At 36.1% G+C, this 20676-nt stretch overlaps 2 protein-coding genes and 2 long non-coding RNA genes across 5 annotated transcripts in view; 2 read left to right on the top strand and 2 right to left on the bottom strand.

The window, feature by feature from the left end:
• The window catches only part of LOC144964896 (DNA-directed RNA polymerase III subunit RPC3-like), a 31564-nt gene extending 18497 nt beyond the window's left edge, over positions 1-13067 (bottom strand). The window contains exons 1-4 of the mRNA XM_078899629.1: positions 12829-13067; positions 4226-4493; positions 2171-2344; positions 478-566 (exon numbers count right to left, since the gene is read on the bottom strand). Coding sequence (XP_078755755.1) covers positions 478-566; positions 2171-2344; positions 4226-4493; positions 12829-12975 — 678 coding nt within the window. The 5' untranslated portion in view covers positions 12976-13067. The remainder of the gene's footprint in view (positions 1-477; positions 567-2170; positions 2345-4225; positions 4494-12828) is intronic.
• On the bottom strand, positions 9363-11825 carry LOC144964898 (uncharacterized). 2 transcript variants are annotated; one of them, XR_013643945.1, is made up of 3 exons: positions 11551-11825; positions 10569-10721; positions 9363-9884 (listed from the first exon to the last, which is right to left on the bottom strand). It is a non-coding gene; the product is annotated as an uncharacterized LOC144964898 (long non-coding RNA). The 2 variants fall into 2 exon arrangements; XR_013643943.1 differs by lacking the exon at positions 11551-11825 and having other exon boundaries at positions 10569-10975.
• A 271-nt stretch (positions 13068-13338) lies between the features above and the next one.
• Positions 13339-20676, top strand: part of LOC144964894 (lipid droplet-regulating VLDL assembly factor AUP1-like) — a 43333-nt gene continuing 35995 nt past the window's right edge. Inside the window, exon 1 of the mRNA XM_078899626.1 lies at positions 13339-13494. Coding sequence (XP_078755752.1) covers positions 13430-13494 — 65 coding nt within the window. The 5' untranslated portion in view covers positions 13339-13429. The remainder of the gene's footprint in view (positions 13495-20676) is intronic.
• LOC144964895 (uncharacterized) lies at positions 15045-18634 on the top strand. The gene is made up of 3 exons (XR_013643942.1): positions 15045-15270; positions 16438-16617; positions 16948-18634. It is a non-coding gene; the product is annotated as an uncharacterized LOC144964895 (long non-coding RNA).

Genomic DNA, 20676 nt, shown 5'->3' with positions numbered 1-20676 from the left:
TATTAACAGGCCATAAAAAATATTAGAGTCCCTTATCAGGTAACCAACGAAGAGGAAAATATAAGAGTATATTTTCATGTTATTCTTGCATTAACCTTTAATAAAACATTTATATCATCAATATTGGAAAAGTCTAAGACAACATTATCAACAATGACTGATAAAAAGGAGGGATGAAATCTCAAAGAACATGGATTTGACCCAGGTACGTAGGTCGACTGCTATATCACTTGGGGTCAAAACAATCTAAGTCTCTCTCCCTCTCTCTGTGTGTGTCTCTGTCTCATGTGTTTATATCGCATCAATACAACGAATCAATTTGAAGATGAAAAAGAGGGGGGACAGGAGGTAGAGGAGGCAATGGCAGTTACAATGCTTTCAATGTTTTAAGTTGATGATAACATGACCATTATCCATAAATTGATAATGAAAATGAAATTAATAATGATTGATCCAAAAAAAAAAAGTGATACTTACCTCTGCTATGCCTCCTTCAATTTTAATTCTTTTAGAGGGCATTGTGAGATCATCCTCTGCTGATCTTTTTGTTTTACTAGTTGAAGACTCTAAAAATGTGTGTATCAGGAAAATAGTAAAACGATGACATGAATGAGTGAGAAACATAAACATATACGGTGAAACCTAGTTATACTGCCATGTTTGGGACCAAGACACAATTGGCAGTATAGCAAGTTTGGCTGTATAATGAATTTGGTCAAGGTTGTAAGGGACTCAATCAGTATTTGGAATCACTGTCTGAACTCTAATTAGAAATCATACTTTTAATAACTAGTTCTAAACACCTATTATATCACAAAAAACATGAAAATGCAAGTATCCAACAGATTTATTATTTTTTCATTGTGATCAAAGACTTCGAAGACAATTTTGTTGAGTAGCATTGGTAGTATAGCAAATGTTTTTAAAATTATTCTTATATAAAGCGTTCTCACCATTGGGTTGTCGCTAAAACGAGGTTTTTGACATTTTTATATAGATAAACAATCCATTCCAGGCAAAAAGTTGGCGGCAAGTGAGGTTGGTAGTTATAACGAGGTTTGATTGTATTGAACAGTTGCAACTATCTAAGTTCCAATCAATAAAAGTAGTTCTTTAGGGCCATTAGGCCCCATGAAGCTGAGTTTATCCTAGTTTATATAGTGTGAAACGGACAATAGCAATTGTTTGCTATCCTTTGAATAGGATGCTAGTCTATCTCAAAGTACTGTCTGCCAGATTACATAGACCCAGCTACCTAATCACTGTTGAGAGGACAGGGAGATGAGAAAAAATCCTGACTGCAACTGGAATTGATCCCGGCCACTTTGCGTGTGAAGTGACTGCTCAATACACCAAGCTATCGGGACACCCAACTTCAACAAAAAGCCCAGACTTATTATTTTCTTTCTCTTCTTAACCAATTCCATAGGGATTCTGATAGGATCAAATGGCTGATTTCTATCCTAAGTTGTGTAGAGGTTGTTTTCTTACCCTTCTATCTACCTAGCAGTGAATGGGAAGCTAGATCTGTCAGGGTTGATGGAAAATTGGCTTTTACCTATTTATCTTATTGATTTTTTTTGGATTGGGGAGTTTGCTTTCCAACTTTACTACTTTCTGTTTATTACCAAACTGCTCTAAAGCTCTTTTAAAATCATATTTTTAAAAAATGAATCAAAATAAAAAATTTAAAAAAGGAAATAAAAAGAAACCACCTATAAAAACAGGCCAGCTAAAATATTCGATAGGATTATGCTAGAGCAAAATTTCTTTATAAATTGAGGAGGAATGCTCACATAAGTAACAATAAAAAATTGATATTCAGTGTTGATAGTTACAAAAAGTGAAAGAGGAGAACATTTTGAACATTTGCCCTTTACCTCATTTTTAGGATTTAACTCCCATGTTACAGCAACAGAGATGCTAAACTATCATTGATAGGCACAGTTCAGATGTTTTCACCGATTGCTTATGGAAAAATTTGTTGAAATGAAAAGTGAATTATAATTTCTCAAAAAATTTGCGAAAAACCGAGAAACGGTTGAAAAAGAGGAAATTCCTCCTCTGTCTCCAAAATCGCTAATTTCCATTGAAAAGCATCAGCACTGGCTAATATTTCAAAAACCTGTATTGGATGAAGAAAGTTTAACTTATTATTATCATTCCATACCATATTCTGATGATGATGGTAACAGGAAAAGGGATTCAGGATCAGGGCAAGGATCAATGGCTATTGCTTTATCTTCCTTGTTTTTCAAAACATTTTCACACCTCCTTATAAGACGAGCTTTTATCAATGTCAAAACTTTATCTCGAACAACATTCTGGGAGATTTGAGGAAGTGCTGGAAATAAAAGAATAAAGGACATTTGTCACAAAAGTTTGTTTAATTTTGAAAAAATATAGATAAGTAAAAGTTCATAGAACTGCATTCAGTTTACTGAAACAAACAAATATAGCGCTGACAGAAATATGCTATTAAACTGTACTTTTCTACTGTATCATATAAAACTTCAGAAACCAATGAAAAGTAACAATTCAATAGATTGCACTCAGATAACTTTAAGAGACAAATGTGACATGAATGGAGAGAACTTTTGTGTATTGACATCCATAACTAAAATAAAACAAAAATAAAAAAAATAAAATGAATTCAAAATTAAGGAATACATAAAGTATCACTTTTCAAATTAAAAAAAAGGGATTCCTACTTTGTGGACAAAACTTGCAAAATAACTTAAGACAACCTTCACCACATTGATAAAACAAACAAAACCAAAAAAAAAAAATAATAAAAACAAAACAAGAATTTTAAATAAAACATTTAAAAATGAAAACACAGAGCACTTTAAAAAATTCTCACAACAATAAAAATGATCTGTGAACACAAACTAAAGACAAAAATTTAAAAAATAATTCCCTGACAGGGAGTGAACCCGTGATTCTCGAGTGCCAAGTTGGTATACGAAAACTACGATTGAAGCAAAAATGTCTTTTGAAATGTTGTGTCTTCTGGTAAGTAGTGGTTTCCACTTGCTTTAATTCTATATAATTTTTACTTTTGATGATTTTCTTCTTGTTTACAATATTCACAGTTCCCTGAAGATCTTTGCAACGAAGTTGACAATAATTAACATTCAGCAGATATATAAATGTTTAGTTCGCTCAGAGTTTTTGTTCCTGTATTTTCATCGTTGGGATCTCAAACTCAACCTTTGGCAGTGGTATGGAGATGTCAATAATTTTTTCTTATACTTAAGTTTTGTGATCTTTATGGAGATATTCTCTAACCACTTGCAATAAGGCCACATCCACTGTCATCAATTGTTTTAAAGTTTGGATATAATATTGTCAATGACTGATCAATGCTTTCAACTACTTTATAATGAGAATCTCACAAACATCAAGTCTGAAACACGCATCTATAGTTTATAAAGCTTCCTCCTTTATGATTCAAAGTCATCTCAAAATCTTAAAAATGACAATTTTCTTCAGGAATGTGGTTCTACATTAAAAAAATTGAGAAGAAAAAAAAAAGAATGCAAAGTGAAATTGTCAAAGCAAAGATTTTGACTTACGTACTAAAAATAGAATTCTGGGCACCCTGTCTTAGTCTTTTAATTCAATCGCAAAATGTCAGCTTATGAATAAGTTGTGTTTTTATGCCACTTTACATTCATCACCTTTTATGTGTATATCTCTTTATCTCACTAAGTGGTATAGCATAAAGTTGTTTATTTCAGGGGAGGGGGAGGAGAAGGATGCATTTGAGAGAACCATCTGTCACAAAGATTAATAAAGCAGTTCAACTATGACTATGTCATCAAAACAATAGGTGAGAACGAAACTAGTTCAAAGAAATCATGATTTTGTCCAGTGAAAACTTAGATATGCACCACAATCCCGAGTTTCTTTACCCCTCAACCAAAACCTACTGGATAGTGTTGTTGCATAATGTGACAGAAAATTATTGGGTTAACCTTAACAAAAACATACCCCCCCCCCCCCCCCCCCCCCAAAAAAAAAAAATAAAAAAAAATAGATAACATGTCTTTTTAATTGACTGGTGAAAATTATATATTTGCAAACTAACAGCATAAGCACACTGTTTGATTCCTGTTTATAAACGGAGACCACTGTATTTACACCGCTAGCCACTGATTGACATTGATTCATAATAGTAATTCAGAATGACAATCAAGACTTTGATAAGAGCAGAACTAACACGAATTATTTGATGCAATTGATTCATTAAGCTTGCATGTGGTCTTTTCAACAGTCTCCCCAAGTGTGGCTTGTCCTTGAAGCAAAAGCTCCTCAATCAGTAATTCTGCAGCATCTCCATAGAGCTTCTTGGCACAATGGATATAATGGGAATACTGTAATCTGTGCAATACCTCCTCTGCAATTGCCTCATACTCAATGATGCCACCTTTAACTTGCTCAAACCTTACAATATTTTGTTGGATCAAAACACATAAGGCTTCTTTCGTCTGAAAACAACAAGAATTACAAAAGAAATGAAAAGCAACGAGTACATTATATGTCACAGAGTTGTAAAGGGAAATAACCAGAAAGGTTTATCATAAGCATTTAATTTTCTGATTTTCTGACTTTATAATTTGGAAAAGGCTAGCCGTACTTAATGACGGCTAGCCTACCAGTCTAGGCATACTTAAGTACGTCTAGCCTACCAGTCTAGCCGTACTTAATGACAGCCAGACTGGCAGGCTAGCCGTACTTAAGGATTGGTAGATTATTTATTATTATTATTATTATTATTATTATTATTATTATTATTATATTATTATTATTATTATTATTATTATTATTATTATTATTATTATTATTATTATTATTATTATTATTATTATTATTATTATTATGTGCGGTGGCATATTTTGCCTTCGCATGTCTTCACTGCATATTTCGTCAAAACCTTTTTTAACCGGATGTGTTTTTCCCCATCACCTGGAATTATTTGGGAAAACTGATCTCCGTGATACCACTCTACTAATCGATGTGTAACCTCAACCTTTTATAGTTTTGTCTTGATACAATCAATGAGAACTAATCATTTAAAAAATGGCTAAAAACGATAATAAAGAACTGAGTGACGTCAATTTTGTTCTATCTCAAATGGGTAATAGCACTGGTGGTAGGGACTCAGTGGCTGGATAGCACTGGTGGTAGGGGCTCTATGGCTGGATAGCACTGGTGGTAGGGCCTCAAAGGCCAATAGCGCTGGTGGTAAGGACCCAATGGCACATAGCACTGGTGGTAGGGACTCAGTGGCTGGATAGCACTGGTGGTAGGGACTCAATGGCTAATAGCACTGGTGGTAGGGCCTCAAAGGCCAATAGCGCTGGTGGTAAGGACTCAATGGTACATAGCACTGGTGGTAGGGACTCGATGACAATGGCTAATAGTAATAATAGTAATAGCGCTGGTGGTAGTGGGAGTGGCTAATAGCACTGGTGGTAGGGACTCACTGGCTCATAGCACTGGTGGTAGGGTCTCTATGGCTGGATAGCACTGGTGGTAGGGACTCAGTGGCTAATAGTACAGGTGGTAGGGTCTCTATGACTGGATAGCACAAGTGGTAGGGACTCAGTTGCTAAAAGCACTGGTGGTAGGGACTCAGTGGCTAATAGCACTGGTGGTAGGGGCTCAATGGCTAATAGCACTGGTGGTAGGGGCTCAGTGGCTAATAGCACTGATGGTAGGGACTCAGTGGCTAATTGCACTGGTGGTAGGGACTCAATGGCAAATAGCACTGGTGGAAGGGACTCAACGGCTAATTGCGCTGGTGGTAGGGACTCAATGGCAAATAGCACTGGTGTTAGGGACTCAATGGCTAATTGCGCTGGTGGTAGGGACTCAACAGCTAATAGTAATAATTGTAATAGCGCTGGTGGTAGTGGTAGGGACTCAGTGGCTAATAGCACTGGTGGTAGGGTCTCTATGGCTGGATAGCACTGGTCGTAGGGACTCAGTAACTAATTGTACTGGTGGTAGGGGCTCAGTGACCAATAGTGCTGGTGGTAGGGACTCAATGGCAAATAGCACTGGTGGTATAGACTCAATGGCTAATAACACTGGTGGTAGGGACTCAGTGGCTAATAGCGCTGGTGGTAGGGACTTACTGGCTAATAGCACTGGTGGTAGGGACTCAGTGGCTAACTGCACTGGTGATGTGATAGGGAATCAAAGGCTAATAGCACTGGTGGTAGGGCCTTACTGGCTAATAACACTGGTGGTAGGGACTCAATGTCTACAAAATCACTGGTGGTAGGGACTCAGTGGCTAATAACACTGGTGGTAGGGACCCAATGTCTACAAAATCACTGGTGGTAGGGACTCAGTGGCTAATAACACTGGTTGTAGGGACCCAATGTCTACAAAATCACTGGTGGTAGGGACTCAATGGCTAATAGCGCTGGTGGTAGGGACTCAATGTCTACAAAATCACTGGTGGTAGGGACTCAGTGGCTAATAGCACTGATGGTAGGGACTCAATGTCTACAAAATCACTGGTGGTAGGGACTCAGTGGCTAATAGCACTGATGGTAGGGACTCAATGTCTACAAAATCACTGGTGGTAGTGGTAGGGACTCAGTGGCTAATAGCACTGATGGTAGGGACTCAATGTCTACAAAATCACTGGTGGTAGGGACTCAGTGGCTAATAGCACTGATGGTAGGGACTCAATATCTACAAAATCACTGGTGGTAGGGACTCAGTGGCTAATAACACTGGTGGTAGGGACCCAATGTCTACAAAATCACAGGTGGTAGGGACTCAATGGCTAATTGCGCTGGTGGTAGGGACCCAATGTCTACAAAATCACAGGTGGTAGGGACTCAGTGGCTAATTGCGCTGGTGGTAGGGACTCAGTGCGTAATAGCCCTGATGGTAGGGACTCAGTCTGTAAAAGCACTGGTGGTAGTGGTAGGGATAGTGTGTAATGGAGATCAAAACTAGGCAGTAAAATTATATGTCACCACTGACAGTGAATACAATTATATGAAAAAAAAAAAAAAAAATCCCACAGTGGAACGCACTACAGTCCGCTTAAAACAAACCATCTGAGATAGGAAATATTTCACCTTAAAAGGGGGACCTATAGACAAACAATACAACAAGTTGAATGTTTCAAATATTTAGGCTTCAATGTAACATCCAATAGAAAATCAGATTGTGAAATAAAGAAAAGAATAGGTATGGCGAAGAATGCATTCAACCAGCTGCATACAATTATGAAAAACAGGAATATTAGCATGAAAACAAAAATCAAAGTCCTGGATTGCTATGTACTGTCTGTGCTGCTATATGGTTGTGAGAGCTGGACCATAAACAAGACCATGGTTAAAATACTGGAGGCAGTGGAAATGTGGTTTTACAGAAGAATGATGAGGGGGTCATGGATGGAAAAGAAAAGAAATGAAGAAATTTTAGAAATGGCAAACAGAAAAAGATCACTGATAACAAAAATCATCAAACGCCAAATGGAATTTTTAGGACACATTATATGCCACCCTGGTTTGGAAATACTCGCCTTGACTGGAAAGATGAATGGAAAAAGAATAAGAGGAAGACAAAGAATAACGTACTTGAAAGGGATAAGAGCTTGGACAGATGAAGCTGAGAAAGGTGGCGCTGCTTTAATAGAATTGGCAAGAGTAGATCAGCTTGGCGGAAGATGACCTCCGACGTCTGCTTCAGATATGGAACTACATGAGATGAGATAGTCAAAAATCCGTTTTTTTATTGCAATGCCAATATTGGTATTCCCTGTTGTTTTTAGGTGGTAGGAGGTCTAATTTGATGACGAACACACACCAAAAAAAATTAAATGTGCAGCAATGTGGTCTTATGGTATGACACTTGCTTTCATATCGGAAGGTCATGGGTTCGAGTGATTTCTTGTAAAAGGCTCTTTACTCATTTTCTCACCGTACCGTGGTGTAAAATGAGTACCTGGCCGTTAACAGTGTTGTCTCTGTCCAAAGAATTGTAATATCGCCTAACAGGCCTCATGTCCTGTCCTGTCCAACATGTTAAATGTTGCTGTTGACCAGGGACCCCTTGTAAAGCGCTTTAAGCACATTTAGTGGATATATATTTAAATGTCTTCAATTCCACAGACAATATAGGCTAAATTTAGACCAAACACCAACCCCCCCCCCCCCCCCCCCAAAAAAAAAAAATGAATTCCTACAGTGATGCACCAAAAACCAACGGATACCTTCCAAATTTAAACACAATGTTTCCTACAGCAAGAGCAACATCATGATGGATAGGTTTAGCAAGTCTTGAAAAATTTATTTAAAGAATTGTTTTTCGATTACGATTGAAAATATGGCACTCATGAAACGACAGGAAAAAAAACAATTTAAAAATTCAAACTACTAAATTTTAGTTTAGCCCAAAGCCAAATCCATCATGATGCAAAACCCATCATACGAAAGATTCTGACAAATTTGAAGACAATCTGATGGAAAATAATCCAGATATGAATGTTAGAAAATCAGAAAATGATGCAAAATGGATTTGTTAGAAAAAACATAATCTTTCTTTAATTTGATAAACAAGCTAATTTTGCAGACAACATCAATCAAAATTCCAAAGTATCATCAATATATATGGAACAAGTAAATAGTAGAATTTTGAAAATTGATCAAACTCTGGAAAAAAAATATATAATTGATTCGCTAACCTATACCACTTAGAATTTTTTTTTTTTTTTTTGACATCCATTTTTCATTTTTTTAAAAATAATTTGGTGGTCAATTATGATTTATAGTTAATCTCATAAACTAATAATGTGATTGATGTTAAACACAAAAAAAAATCCCCCCCCCCCCCCCAAAAAAAAACAACTCTTTAATATATTTTTTTTACATTTTAAAGGGGCACCCTATAGGCTAAAATTAGATGTAAAACCCTAAAACTAAAATTTCTAACATAGATGAACCAAAAACCAGCGTAGAAATTTCTTCCAAAATTACACACAATGTATATTACATAAATAACTAGATAATGATGGAAGAGTTTACCACTGGTCTTGAAAAGAAATTCTTTAGAATATTTTTTTTTAATTCGACTGAAATTGTGGCGCTGATCGACAGGAAGAAATCAATTTTTAAAATTAAAAAATCTTACATATTTAAATTTCCCCCAAAATACTTCCATCATGATGCAAAACACACAAAAAAGATTCTGAATATATTTGAAAACAATCTAAAGGAAAATGACATGTATGATTGTATGAAAATCAGAAAATGACATAAAACGGAAATTTGAGAAAGCACTAATTCGACATAAGCTGATCCATAAAATTTTCAAAATAATGAGCATCATAGGACAAGAGATGACGAAAATTGAGTAGATTGATCTGTCTAAAAAATGTATAAATGATTCGCTAACCCATTCCCTCGAGAAATAAATGCTGAAAAATTAAAATATTTCCGTACTCTTTCATTTTATGGTCAGAGTTGATTTATACCTTACGAATTCATCATTGTAATCAGAAAAACTAATTATTTACCAGATTACTTATCAGATGATTCCTTGATATATTAAAAATTCTCGAAATATGATTTCGCAAAATATGATATGACGTACTACCCTCATTTTTCAATTTCTAAAATAGGCTACTGCTCGTGAGATAAGTATGTAATCAACTTGAACTGCAAAATCAAATCTATTTTAGACAAGAAAACAGCTGAATGGTGATAATATATCTAGCTCAAAATAAAAAGCAATAATTTTCTTTCGCAAACTCATAGGAGAAAAATTTTCTTTCGCCTCCAGGAAAAAAGTCAACACCACTTGTTTGCGACTGTTTTTTCTGTAGTTCCACAAAGAGGGTTGATCTTGTTCTGGTTTGAAAAATGGAAATAAAAGAGACTTTTCATTAGCAATTTTAGACATGGCTATAAAATTAAAATCATTGTCATAAAATGAATTTATCATTCACATACCAATTTTTTTTAAACTGGTCATCGTTCTCACCAACACAGTTGAAATTTCATTGGTTTAACATCCACAGGCCAAAACTCTTGGCAACAAACTCTATTAAGTTCATAAATGCAGTAGTAACTCAATTCAAATAATCCTTTGTCAATTACATTAAGAAAAATGAGCATTTACACCCGAGCATGCAAATCTCAAACTTGGTACAATGCCCAGTTTTAAACCCTCTATTACATTAGTATTGGCAAAACGAAAATCTCAAACAAACTGGACATTCCCTTGTGGTCCATTGAATTTTTTTTTTCGCGAATTGTGTTGAACTGGCCGAGAAAAGGAAATTGAATAGTCTCACTATCGACTCTCGACAGAGTTCATAATAACGGAGAGCTATAATCATATGAATTTTATCAAGACCACCCACATTTTCATTTACGTCCATAAAATCCTCAAATTTGGAAAACTCGAAAACACAAAAACCTCGAACAAATAGGCGTGGTCCCAACTTGTTCGAAATTTCCGTGCTCGAGTGTACTTTATTGATCACCAATAAAAATGTAAGGACGCTATGAAGATTTGAAAACAATACTAACCAGTTTCAAAAAGTGCTTGCAGATACTCTGCTCTGCTGGCACAGATGATGGTTTGCTGATTGATAAGATTGCCACAACACATCTTGAGCCAGCTATCTTTCTTGATTGTATTGTCAGGACACCAGTACGGTCAACTGAATTCTTTCCTGTTGGCTGTCGATGAAAAAAAAAATTAATTAAATTCACTGCAGTGAAAATGGCACATACCAATGCCATTGCTTAAGTTAATAATTATAAATAATAATAATAATAATAATAATAATAATAATAATAATAATAATAATAATAATAATAATAATAATAATAATAATAATAACAAAATAAATTGAAAAAAAAGTAATATTAATATTAATAATGATAATAATATCGTTTTTCATTATTTGACAATACTGTATATCTACAGACTATGTGACACATTGTCATTATCAATATCATCATCATGAGGCATTTCACTCCAACTCCAAAGTCCTAAAAATCGGGTCACAGTCACAGCCACTAATTAGCTTAGTGCTGGAATGACAAAAACTGGATGTTTCCGACCAATTACCAACTCCCACAATTTTAGAGTTACTGCCTCCCCTCCCCCCCCCCCCCCCAACCAATGTGCTCGGCAATTTGCAGTAACAATTTATACTTCTGGGCGAGTGGATCACAATTTGAGTTCCACTACCACTGCTGCTGCTCACTAAACTGCCCACCAGTCACCAGCCCAGTTGTTACATTTACAGTTACACCAGTACTCTAGAAATAAACTCAACGAAGGATTAATCCATCATATAAAGATCAAATTGGAATGCAGAACACATGACACACGCGCCAGTCAGTAAGGCGTGTTGATATTACAATACAATTACTTTCTCATTCATTCATATTATATCTCATCATAAATATCGCCACCGCTCGAATACTTTTTACACTGTCCTAGTCCGAGCCTTGACTGAGAATTTTTTTTAAAAGAAAAGAAGAAAAGACAAATTCTTACCTTTACAGAATCCTGACGAATAAAAATGGTGTCAGTCTCAGTCTGCAACTGCTTAACTGCATTTTGGCAATTGTTGATAAGATGAAAAATTGTCACCAATAGCGATGGCCATTATTGAAATACTACGTATTGAAATTGATGATGCTCGTAAATCGGGAGAAAACAATCATGGCTTCGCGGTTGGCGCCACGGCCCACCACGGTCGACTTACCGGATGTGACCTTTGACACGACCAGGGGTCAAGGCCCCAGAATAAGTACGGCTAGACTCCTGTGCCCCCCCGTACTTAATGACGTCTAGCCTGCCAGTCTACCCGTCCTTAAGTACGGCTAGCCACTATAATTTTTGGAATAGCAAAAGACTAGGCATGGATAATTAAAAGTTATAGCTGGCAAAGTGACATATCATATGTTGTGACATCTGTGATTTTTCACTTGTAAAGACTATCCTACATTAAAGTTACCCGCTTTCAGCATATGAATGTGGAATCCCTGGTCGAAAAATCAATCCCATCAATATCCATTTTATTTTCAGTATAAGAGTAAATTCTCATCAGAAAAATATTTCTAAAATATTTAAGACATTATTCAGTGTTCTTAACAGGCGAAAGTCAAAAAGACTGAAAAATTAACTTCGTCCCATTCCCACCTTAGTTACAGCGGGTTGTAACTTATGATTATCAAAAAAGAAATAGAAAAATAGGGTCTTCACAGTAGAGGATATACAAGAAAAACTAAACACGCAAAAGACCAAAATATTGGTCTCCCTATTAGACACTTTCATATTATTATTTGCATCTCGACACCTCACGAATAACCCGGTAATTCAGTAATAACATACAAAGTCAATATTTGACTTATTGTCAAGTAACAGTCCATTCTGAATAAAAAGAAGTGAGAATTCAGAAGTAAGATGGAAAAGAAGGCAAGGCTTTTATACTTATACCTATTGATGTGACGTCAAAAACTCACACTGGAAGAAATAAAACATAACAGTTGGACGAGCTACACAACATAAAAAACTATTCCAACAACAACTTCATTGCCAAGCGGCATCAACAAACTGAAATACATTGAAACACAACAATTCAGTTCCCACAGATATGAATCCTTTTTTTGAGACCCTTCACTCAAGTCCTTAAAAATCGGGTCACAGTCACTAGGTCATTTACAAGCTCACTGCTGGAGTGCCAAATGTACGTTTACCAAAGTACCTAGTATTAGTTAGCCACTCTAGTAGTTAATAGACAGCCCTTCCCTTGCCTTACCGACAACCTACCTGATGGATATCAGTGTTTGTACTCCGAGAGATTGTAATTATATTGCTCGCTTTCTTACGAAGTAAATACATTCCGACTGAAGACACAAGGTCTCCATAATACAATCTCAGAATTTCAGAACACAAATCTAATACAATTCGTGACATGATATGAAATGATTACACAAAATTGACTTCTAATTTCATCACATCCATAAGATGCCCAATGCACCACCGACTACAACAAATATAGTGAAAGCGAAAGTATTCTTTTAACCGGATGCACTACATTAAGAACACAACGCTCAAAGAGCGCTCATTATTTTAATATTTATGTTATAAGTCAATGATATTGAAATTATACTTTGAGATGGAAACAAGAAATGTGGGGAGAGACAACCCTTCAGTTCATTTCAGGGATAAGAGAAAGGTATTTTTGCAGAAAATGATGATATGTATGCGACAAAATCATCAAAATTTTGTTTGATGAGGCGACTGGTGATCGTTTCTATCGACAAATTCTACCCCTTCACTTCCCCCGCCCATAGACCATTTCCTTTGGCTGGCACAAGTGAGAGACGAAATGATGGCTTCATCATATATTTAGCCTCCCAGTTATGAAATGAAAAGCGATACAGTTTCAGGCATGGCAGGAATACGCTTTGAGGATTTTATTAATTTTAAGAGGTATACCAATTTAGACCGATATTTGGAAAATTTCTTCTTGTCCACTTTTTAACAGCTTGTGTTCGACATGTTGTGTTCAAAACTTGAATACTCTCCTGCCCTCTCTATCTTTTAACTTTAACTCATTTATTAATCATTTAATCTAAAATGAACATTCCAGGCCTAAATGGTGGTTTATCTTCGTCCATCACCATCACAATTCTTTAAGTAAAAAAAGACTCACCACAGTCACTACATCAACATCCCTACCACCACAACTAACAACCACCACATCATCATTCGTTTACCCACCGCCACCACTGGCCACCACTACTAGAGAGCTGAGCCGGTGTTACCAATACTTAGCTTCTATAACCAGGACAAATAATTCGTTTGGACAGAAAAATAAATAAAAACTTACCGCTTACCGTCAAAAGCAGTTTAGATTTGAAGATACATTTGTTTTCTATAAAAAAACATTCGGTACTAGACAATCCTTGATGAATTTCAAAAGTTGTGTTTGAAATTATATCCTAAATATTTTCATGATTCATTCCTCGCTAAATCGTGTGTTTTTCTCGTCTGACCCATAGGTTGGTGCCCCCTAGTGCCAGCCGCCTGCCGCGCAATAGCTGCGCAAAACAAAGGTTTTTTAAAAAGTTTATTGAGAAAAAGATACGGAAAAAAGTGTCCCTAGATAGGTATGCAATTTGGTGCATAAGTGCAGTAAAAATTGGTGCGCAAAATTAGTTCGTAGAGGATGCGAGACTGTGTGTGTGTGTGTGTGTGAGTATGTGTGTGTGTGTGTCTCTTTCTTTCTTCCTTTTTTTTTGGGAGTGCCTACGTACACGGTAACGGGGCATCTAGCCTCAGGATCTATGTACACGTAAACCGGTTTACCGTTGCAACATTCTGTCAGTGATGGTCCTCGCTGTCGTGACCACGCGCGCTCGTGTGTGTGTGTGTGTGTGTGTGTGTGTGAGTTGTTTTTTTTAAATCAAAACAATTTTAACCATTAATGGCGAGATTCCATCTTACACTCCCCAAACTCCAGATCTTAGTCTTAATGTTATCATTAAAAGACAAGCTTTGCGATTTATAGTTTAATTGAAGCCCGAGTCGAAATATACTCTTACTACTGCTCTCTTGGTGGAAACGATTTATTCTGCATAAGCAATCTGGAGAAAAAAATCAGTGTCACTGTAAAAGGTTAAAATTTCACGAAGTACGCTCCGTGAACACCGCTGTAACAATCCTTTGACTTTGATCTACGTCATCAGGCAACCCATTGTTTCTTTCATCTTTACCCATTCCCCCTTACTATCCGCCCATCTCTCTCTCTCTCTCTCTCTCTCTCTCTCTCTCTCTCTCACCCTCCCTCTCTCTCTCTCTCTCTCTCTCTCTCTCTCTCTCTCTCTCTCTCTCTCTCTCTCTCTCTCTCTCTCTCTCTTGTTATAATGTTATCCCTTCCCCTTCCCATCTCAATGTAAAATGAAAACGTTCTGTTGTTTGCAGATACATGTATGATTGTTGGCTACGCTTATTTGTACTACCACTGCAAATAACGCCAGAGCTTATTTGTACTCTTACTAAAAATAGAATTTGCGTAATTACTAAAAATATAACATTTTATACGGATAGAACTGCAATATACAATGAATTATCTGGAAGTCTGGAAGTCAAAAAGTGACCACTTCATCTCATCACAATCACATTATAACTATTATTACAAGTTGATTTTGACGGACTTTGGTAATTCTTCACTCTTTTCAAGTCACAGAATACTCAGTTTACAAGGTAAGCATACGAAATGCACATTTTAATTCATTTCTTATTTTTATAACTAAACATGCTTTGGGGTTGTGTGTTTGTTGATTGTGCATCAGCTGACGACACATTTGTCGCTAACCGCGAATTACTTAACTTTATTACTTTATTTTGTGAAAAATAACAATAACAGGGTTTTAAAAAAATTGAAATACTAATTCCCCCCCCCCCCCCCAAATAATTTAAATCATCCTTCCATGTCAGGCGATTAAAACCAGGTGTTTCAATGTTCGATCCCCAGAGAAGGCCCTGATCCCCAGTCAAAAGGTTGCTAATTTTATCACGATCAAGGGGTTTCGAGTACTCACGACATTCCAGGCTCAGGGTCCTTTCGCGGGGTTTTAACTTTTAAGCCCAGCAGAGAACTCGCGCAATTCGGTTGGACAGGCCCGATACTATTTTTAGAAGGCCCTGATCCCCAGTCAAAAGGTTGCTAATTTTATCACGATCAAGAGGTTTCGAGTACTCACGACATTCCAGGCTCAGGGTCCTTTAAAAAAATACTTTTCATTCAGTTATTGTTATTATCTTTATTATGGCCGACACATCGTCCATACTTTTTCAAAACTTTTTTTTTTGGGGGGGGGGGGCTGTTTTTTTATATCGGAAAATTGGGTTTTGTATGTTATGTTCATGGAGAGAGAGAGAGAGAGAGAGAGAGAGAGAGAGAGAGAGAGAGAGAGAGAGAGAGAGAGAGAGAGAGAAAAATTTTATAATGATAAGATATCTGTAGTGGTAGTATTATTAGTAGTTTTGAAATGCCTATGATGATGACAATGTGAGATAATTATATTAGTGTGATTATTTTTATTATATTTTTAAAAATTACGTACGGCTATGTCGTAGTGGTATGACACTCGCTTTTGGACCGGAAGGTCCTGGGCTCGAGCCTCGCTCGGCGCATAGTTGAGCCCTTGGAAAAGGCACTTTGCTCACTTTCTCTCACCGGACTCAGTTGTAAAATGTGTACTTGGCCGTTAACTGCGTTGTCTCTGTCCGAAGTAATTGTAATATCGCCTAACAGACGTTATGTCCCGTTCAACATGCGAAGTGTTGCTGTTATAAACTTTAGCATTGGCATGTATGTGCCTATTTTGCTGTAGTGAATTTAATTTAATTTTTTGTTTTCATCGACAGCTAACATGAAAGAACACTGTTGACGTTACTGGTGTCCTGACAATCCATAAAGATGCTGGCTCAAGGGCTATTCTGGCAAGGTGTGTTGAGGCAAACCTTTGCCTGTGGCAAAACTCATCAATCAGCAAACCATCATCTGGGCCAGCAGACCAGAGTGTCTGCATGCACTTTTTGACAATGGTTAGTAATGTTTTCAAATCTCCATTGCGCCTTTACATTTTTTATTGGTGATCAATAAAATAAATGCTCATTTTTCTAAATGAAAATGGCAAAGCATCATTTGAATTGAATTACTACTGAATGTATTAACTTAACGACAGACTATAGTTTGTTGCCAAGAGTTTTGTTCTATGGATGTAAAACCAATGAAATTTCAAGTGTGTTGGTGTGAATAATGATCATTTTTTAAAAATTGCTATGTCTTTGACAAATGCATTTTATGACAATAATGCCATTTCCAAAAATTGCTAATGAAATGTGTCTCTTTTTTATTTCAATTTTTCCATCCAGAGCAGGATCAACCCTCTTTGTGGAACTACAAAAAAAGTGGTGGCAAACAAGTAGTGTTGACTTTTTCTGTAAGATTTTCAAGGGTTTGGGAAAGCAAATTGCTTTTTATTCAGAGCTAGTGCACTATTTAACTGTTTTATTGTCTAAAATAGAATTGATTTTGCAGTTCAACTTGACTAGATATCTAATTTTATACGACTTGTCTCTCAAGTAGAATAAAAAAATGAAAAATGAGGATAGCGTGCCATATCATATTTTGAAAAATCATTTAATATATCTAGAAATCATCTGTATAACCTATTGTATACAGTAAATAATTAGGTTTTGTGATTATAATGATGAATTCATAAGGTATGACATCATATTTGACCACAAAATTATTTTATCTCTGGGCGTAAAAAAATCAATTTTACAGCATTTTTTTTTATCTAAGGGGTATGGGTTAGTGAACTGATTATAATTTTTTTTAGACTTAGATCAATCTACAAAATTTTCGTTTTCTTGTCCTATTACGGTCATATTTTGAAAGTTTGATGGATCATTTCTTTTAGTTGTCTGCAAAATCAGCCTTTTAACTTTATGTCAAATTATAGAAAAAGCTTGCGCTTTCTCAAATGTCTGTTTTATGTCATTTGTCTGATTTTCTAGCAATCCTACCTCAATCATTTTCCTTTAAATTATCTTCAAATTTATTCAGAATCTTTTCTATGATGTGTTTTACATCATGATGTGAGGGTGGTTGGATGGGAGCATCATCCTTGAATCATATACCTATGATGTTCGCATGGGTGTACGATCCGATAGTGATGTCGTTTCTTCTTCTCTTTACTAGCCTATCCTGCTTCTTTGGTTTGTGATTGTATTTTTGACAGGGGATATTTTTTTCCTGTAAATCCTCTGCCTGTTTGTTCTTGGTTATTTATAATTTAGCTTATGATGATATCTTTAGGTTATGATTTTGATTGACATTTGTACTATTTTTGTTAGATTGCTTGTTTTTTTGTTTCAGCAGTCTCTCATATAACCTCAATTGTGTTGGAAGAGACCTAAAGCAACAAACAAACAAAAAAAAAACATCATGATGTAAGTGTTTGGGGGTAAATTAAAATTTAGCAATTTTATAAATTTTAAAATTCATTTGTTCCTGTCGATCCGCGCTAAATTTTCAGTTGAAATCAAATAAAAATTCTAAAAAAATTATTCCAAGAGTTTTCATGATATAGCTATTTATGAAAGAAACATTGTGTTTAAATTTGAAAGAAATTTTTATGCTAGTTTTTGGTGCATGTATGTTAGAAATTTTAGGGTTTTACGTCTAATTTTAGCTTATGTTGCCCCTTAAAAAAGTTTTTTTTTTAATTGTTATTTTTGGTGTTTAGCATCAAATTATACATTACATTATTAGTTCATGAGATATAATTAAAGAATTTTAGAACTATAAAGCATATTTGACCACTAAAGTAATTTTTTGGTGAATAACAGCAGATATTAAATTATTTCGCAATTTTTTTTCTTAGAGGTATGGGTTAGCGAATCGTTTATAATTTTTTTCAGAATTTGATCAATTTATAAAATATTACTGTTTTCTTGTTCCATATTGGTTATACTTGATGAATGTTGGCCTTTGTCTGCATAATTAGCTTTATTATCAAATTAAAGACAAATTTTTCATTTTCTCAAAATTTCATTGTGCGTCATTCTCTGATTTTCTAACATTCACATCTGGATTGTTTCCCATCAGATTGTCTTCAAATTTGGTCAGAATTTTTCTTATGATGTGTTTTGCATCATGATGGTTGGGTTTTGGGCTAAACAAAAATTTAGCAGTTTTATGAATTTTTAAATCAATTTTTTTTCCTGTCATGTCACACCAAATTTTCACTAAGAAATCGAAAAAAAATTCTGAAAAATTTATTTTCAAGACTATTGCTAAACCTATCCATCTTGTTGTAAGAAACATTTTGTGTAAATTTGAAAGAGATCTGTTCGTTGTTTTTTTCTGCATCACTGTAAGAATTTTTGGGGTCTAATCTGAGCTTATATTGTCCCCCCTGGTGGTAGGGATTTGGTGGCTAATAGTATTAGCACTGGTTAGGGACTCAGTAATAGCCATGTCGTAGGAACTCGGCGAGTAAAAGTGCTGGTGATAGGGATTCAACGAGTAAAAGCGCTGGTGGTAGGGACTCAGTGAGTAATAGCGCTGGTCGTAGGGACTCAGTGAGTAAAAGCGCTGGTCGTTGGGACTCGATGAGTAAAAGCTCTATGACTCGCTGAGTAATAGCGCTGGTGGTAGGGGCTCAGTGAGTAATAGCGCTGGTCGTAGGGACTCAGTGAGTAAAAGCTCTATGACTCGGTAATAGCACTGGTGGTAGGGACTCGAAGAGTAAAAGCACTGGTGGTAGGGACTCAGTGAGTAAAAGCTCTATAACTCGGTAATAGCACATGGTGGTAGGGACAGTGTCAGTGAGTAAAAGCGCTGGTGGTAGGGACTTGGTGAGTTATAGCACTGGTGGTAGGGACTTGGTGAGTTATAGCACTGGTGGTAGGGACTCGGTGAGTAAAAGCTCTATGACTCAGTGAGTAAAAGCGCTGGTGGAAGGGACTCGGTGAGTAATTGCACTGGTGGTAGGGACTCTGTGAGTAAAAGCTCTATGACTCAATGAGTAAAAGCGCTGCTGGTAGGGACTGTTTGTGTATTTATTTTGTTTTTGAGGGTTTTACGGCGCTTGCAACACATTAAGGTCATATCAGCGCCAGTAAAAAGGAAGAAATGGGATAGTAAAAAGTTATAGAATTCAATTAAAGCACCCAAGAAAAGGTAAGACAAAGGGGAATTTGTTCAAATGGGAAACAGATGTAGATTCCAAGAGCACACCATCAAAGTACTCAGTTTAAGATCACCTAAAAGTCTCATCCAGACACAAGCACAGGTCCCGACTAAGAGGAATACACTCAAATGTTAACAAATCAAATATAATATGTAAATAAAACATAATACAGTACATAACAGAGAGATGATTTACAATGAAAAAAATATCATCTCCCAAAACTAACTATACATTCGACTGCTTCCCTCTCAGCCAGGGGATCCGGCCAGGACCAGGACAAAACCAAGTAATCTCATTCCAAGACAAAGACAGAAAGCATGTTGGAAAACAGATATAAGGGGATAGAAGACACAGTATGAACCCCCCTGCCCACATTTGGAGGTCAGGAACCCCGCCCAGGTGGTAGGGACTGGGTGAGTAATAGCGCTGGTGGTAGGGACTCAGTGAGTAAAAGCGCTGGTAGGAATTCAGTGGTGTCACTGATTTTATGACATTAGAATATAAAGAAATTTACAACTACAATCAGACTAATGATTTTACAAAAGGTCCCCACAAAAAACTATATCTTTAAATTATTAAACAAGTCTGTTGATTAAATTAAATTATAATTTTATTTTAAAAGATCAAGAAAATGTCAAAATAAAAATGAAAGTTTTGACAACCAAAATGTACCTATTCCGTAACATATAAAGACACACAAACAAATCTTGTCTTCTTGCTCCTCTGTAATCTTGACACAGCATTGCTCTGATATTTCGTGAAGATGTGTAGCATGAACACTACTTCACTCTATACCGATCACGACCCAACAAGTATTGAGAACAACCATGCTTCTCAAATTTGTTTTACATACAGGACTTTGCACTATCCTTTTGAATCTGGATAGAGACTTGACCGACTC

This window comes from Berghia stephanieae, chromosome 2 (assembly GCF_034508935.2).
Source record: "Berghia stephanieae isolate SIO BIC M18660-M18661 chromosome 2, UCSD_Bste_1.3, whole genome shotgun sequence".
NCBI classification, from domain to species: Eukaryota; Metazoa; Mollusca; class Gastropoda; order Nudibranchia; family Aeolidiidae; genus Berghia; species Berghia stephanieae.
This window is presented reverse-complemented; position numbering and strand designations above follow the sequence as displayed.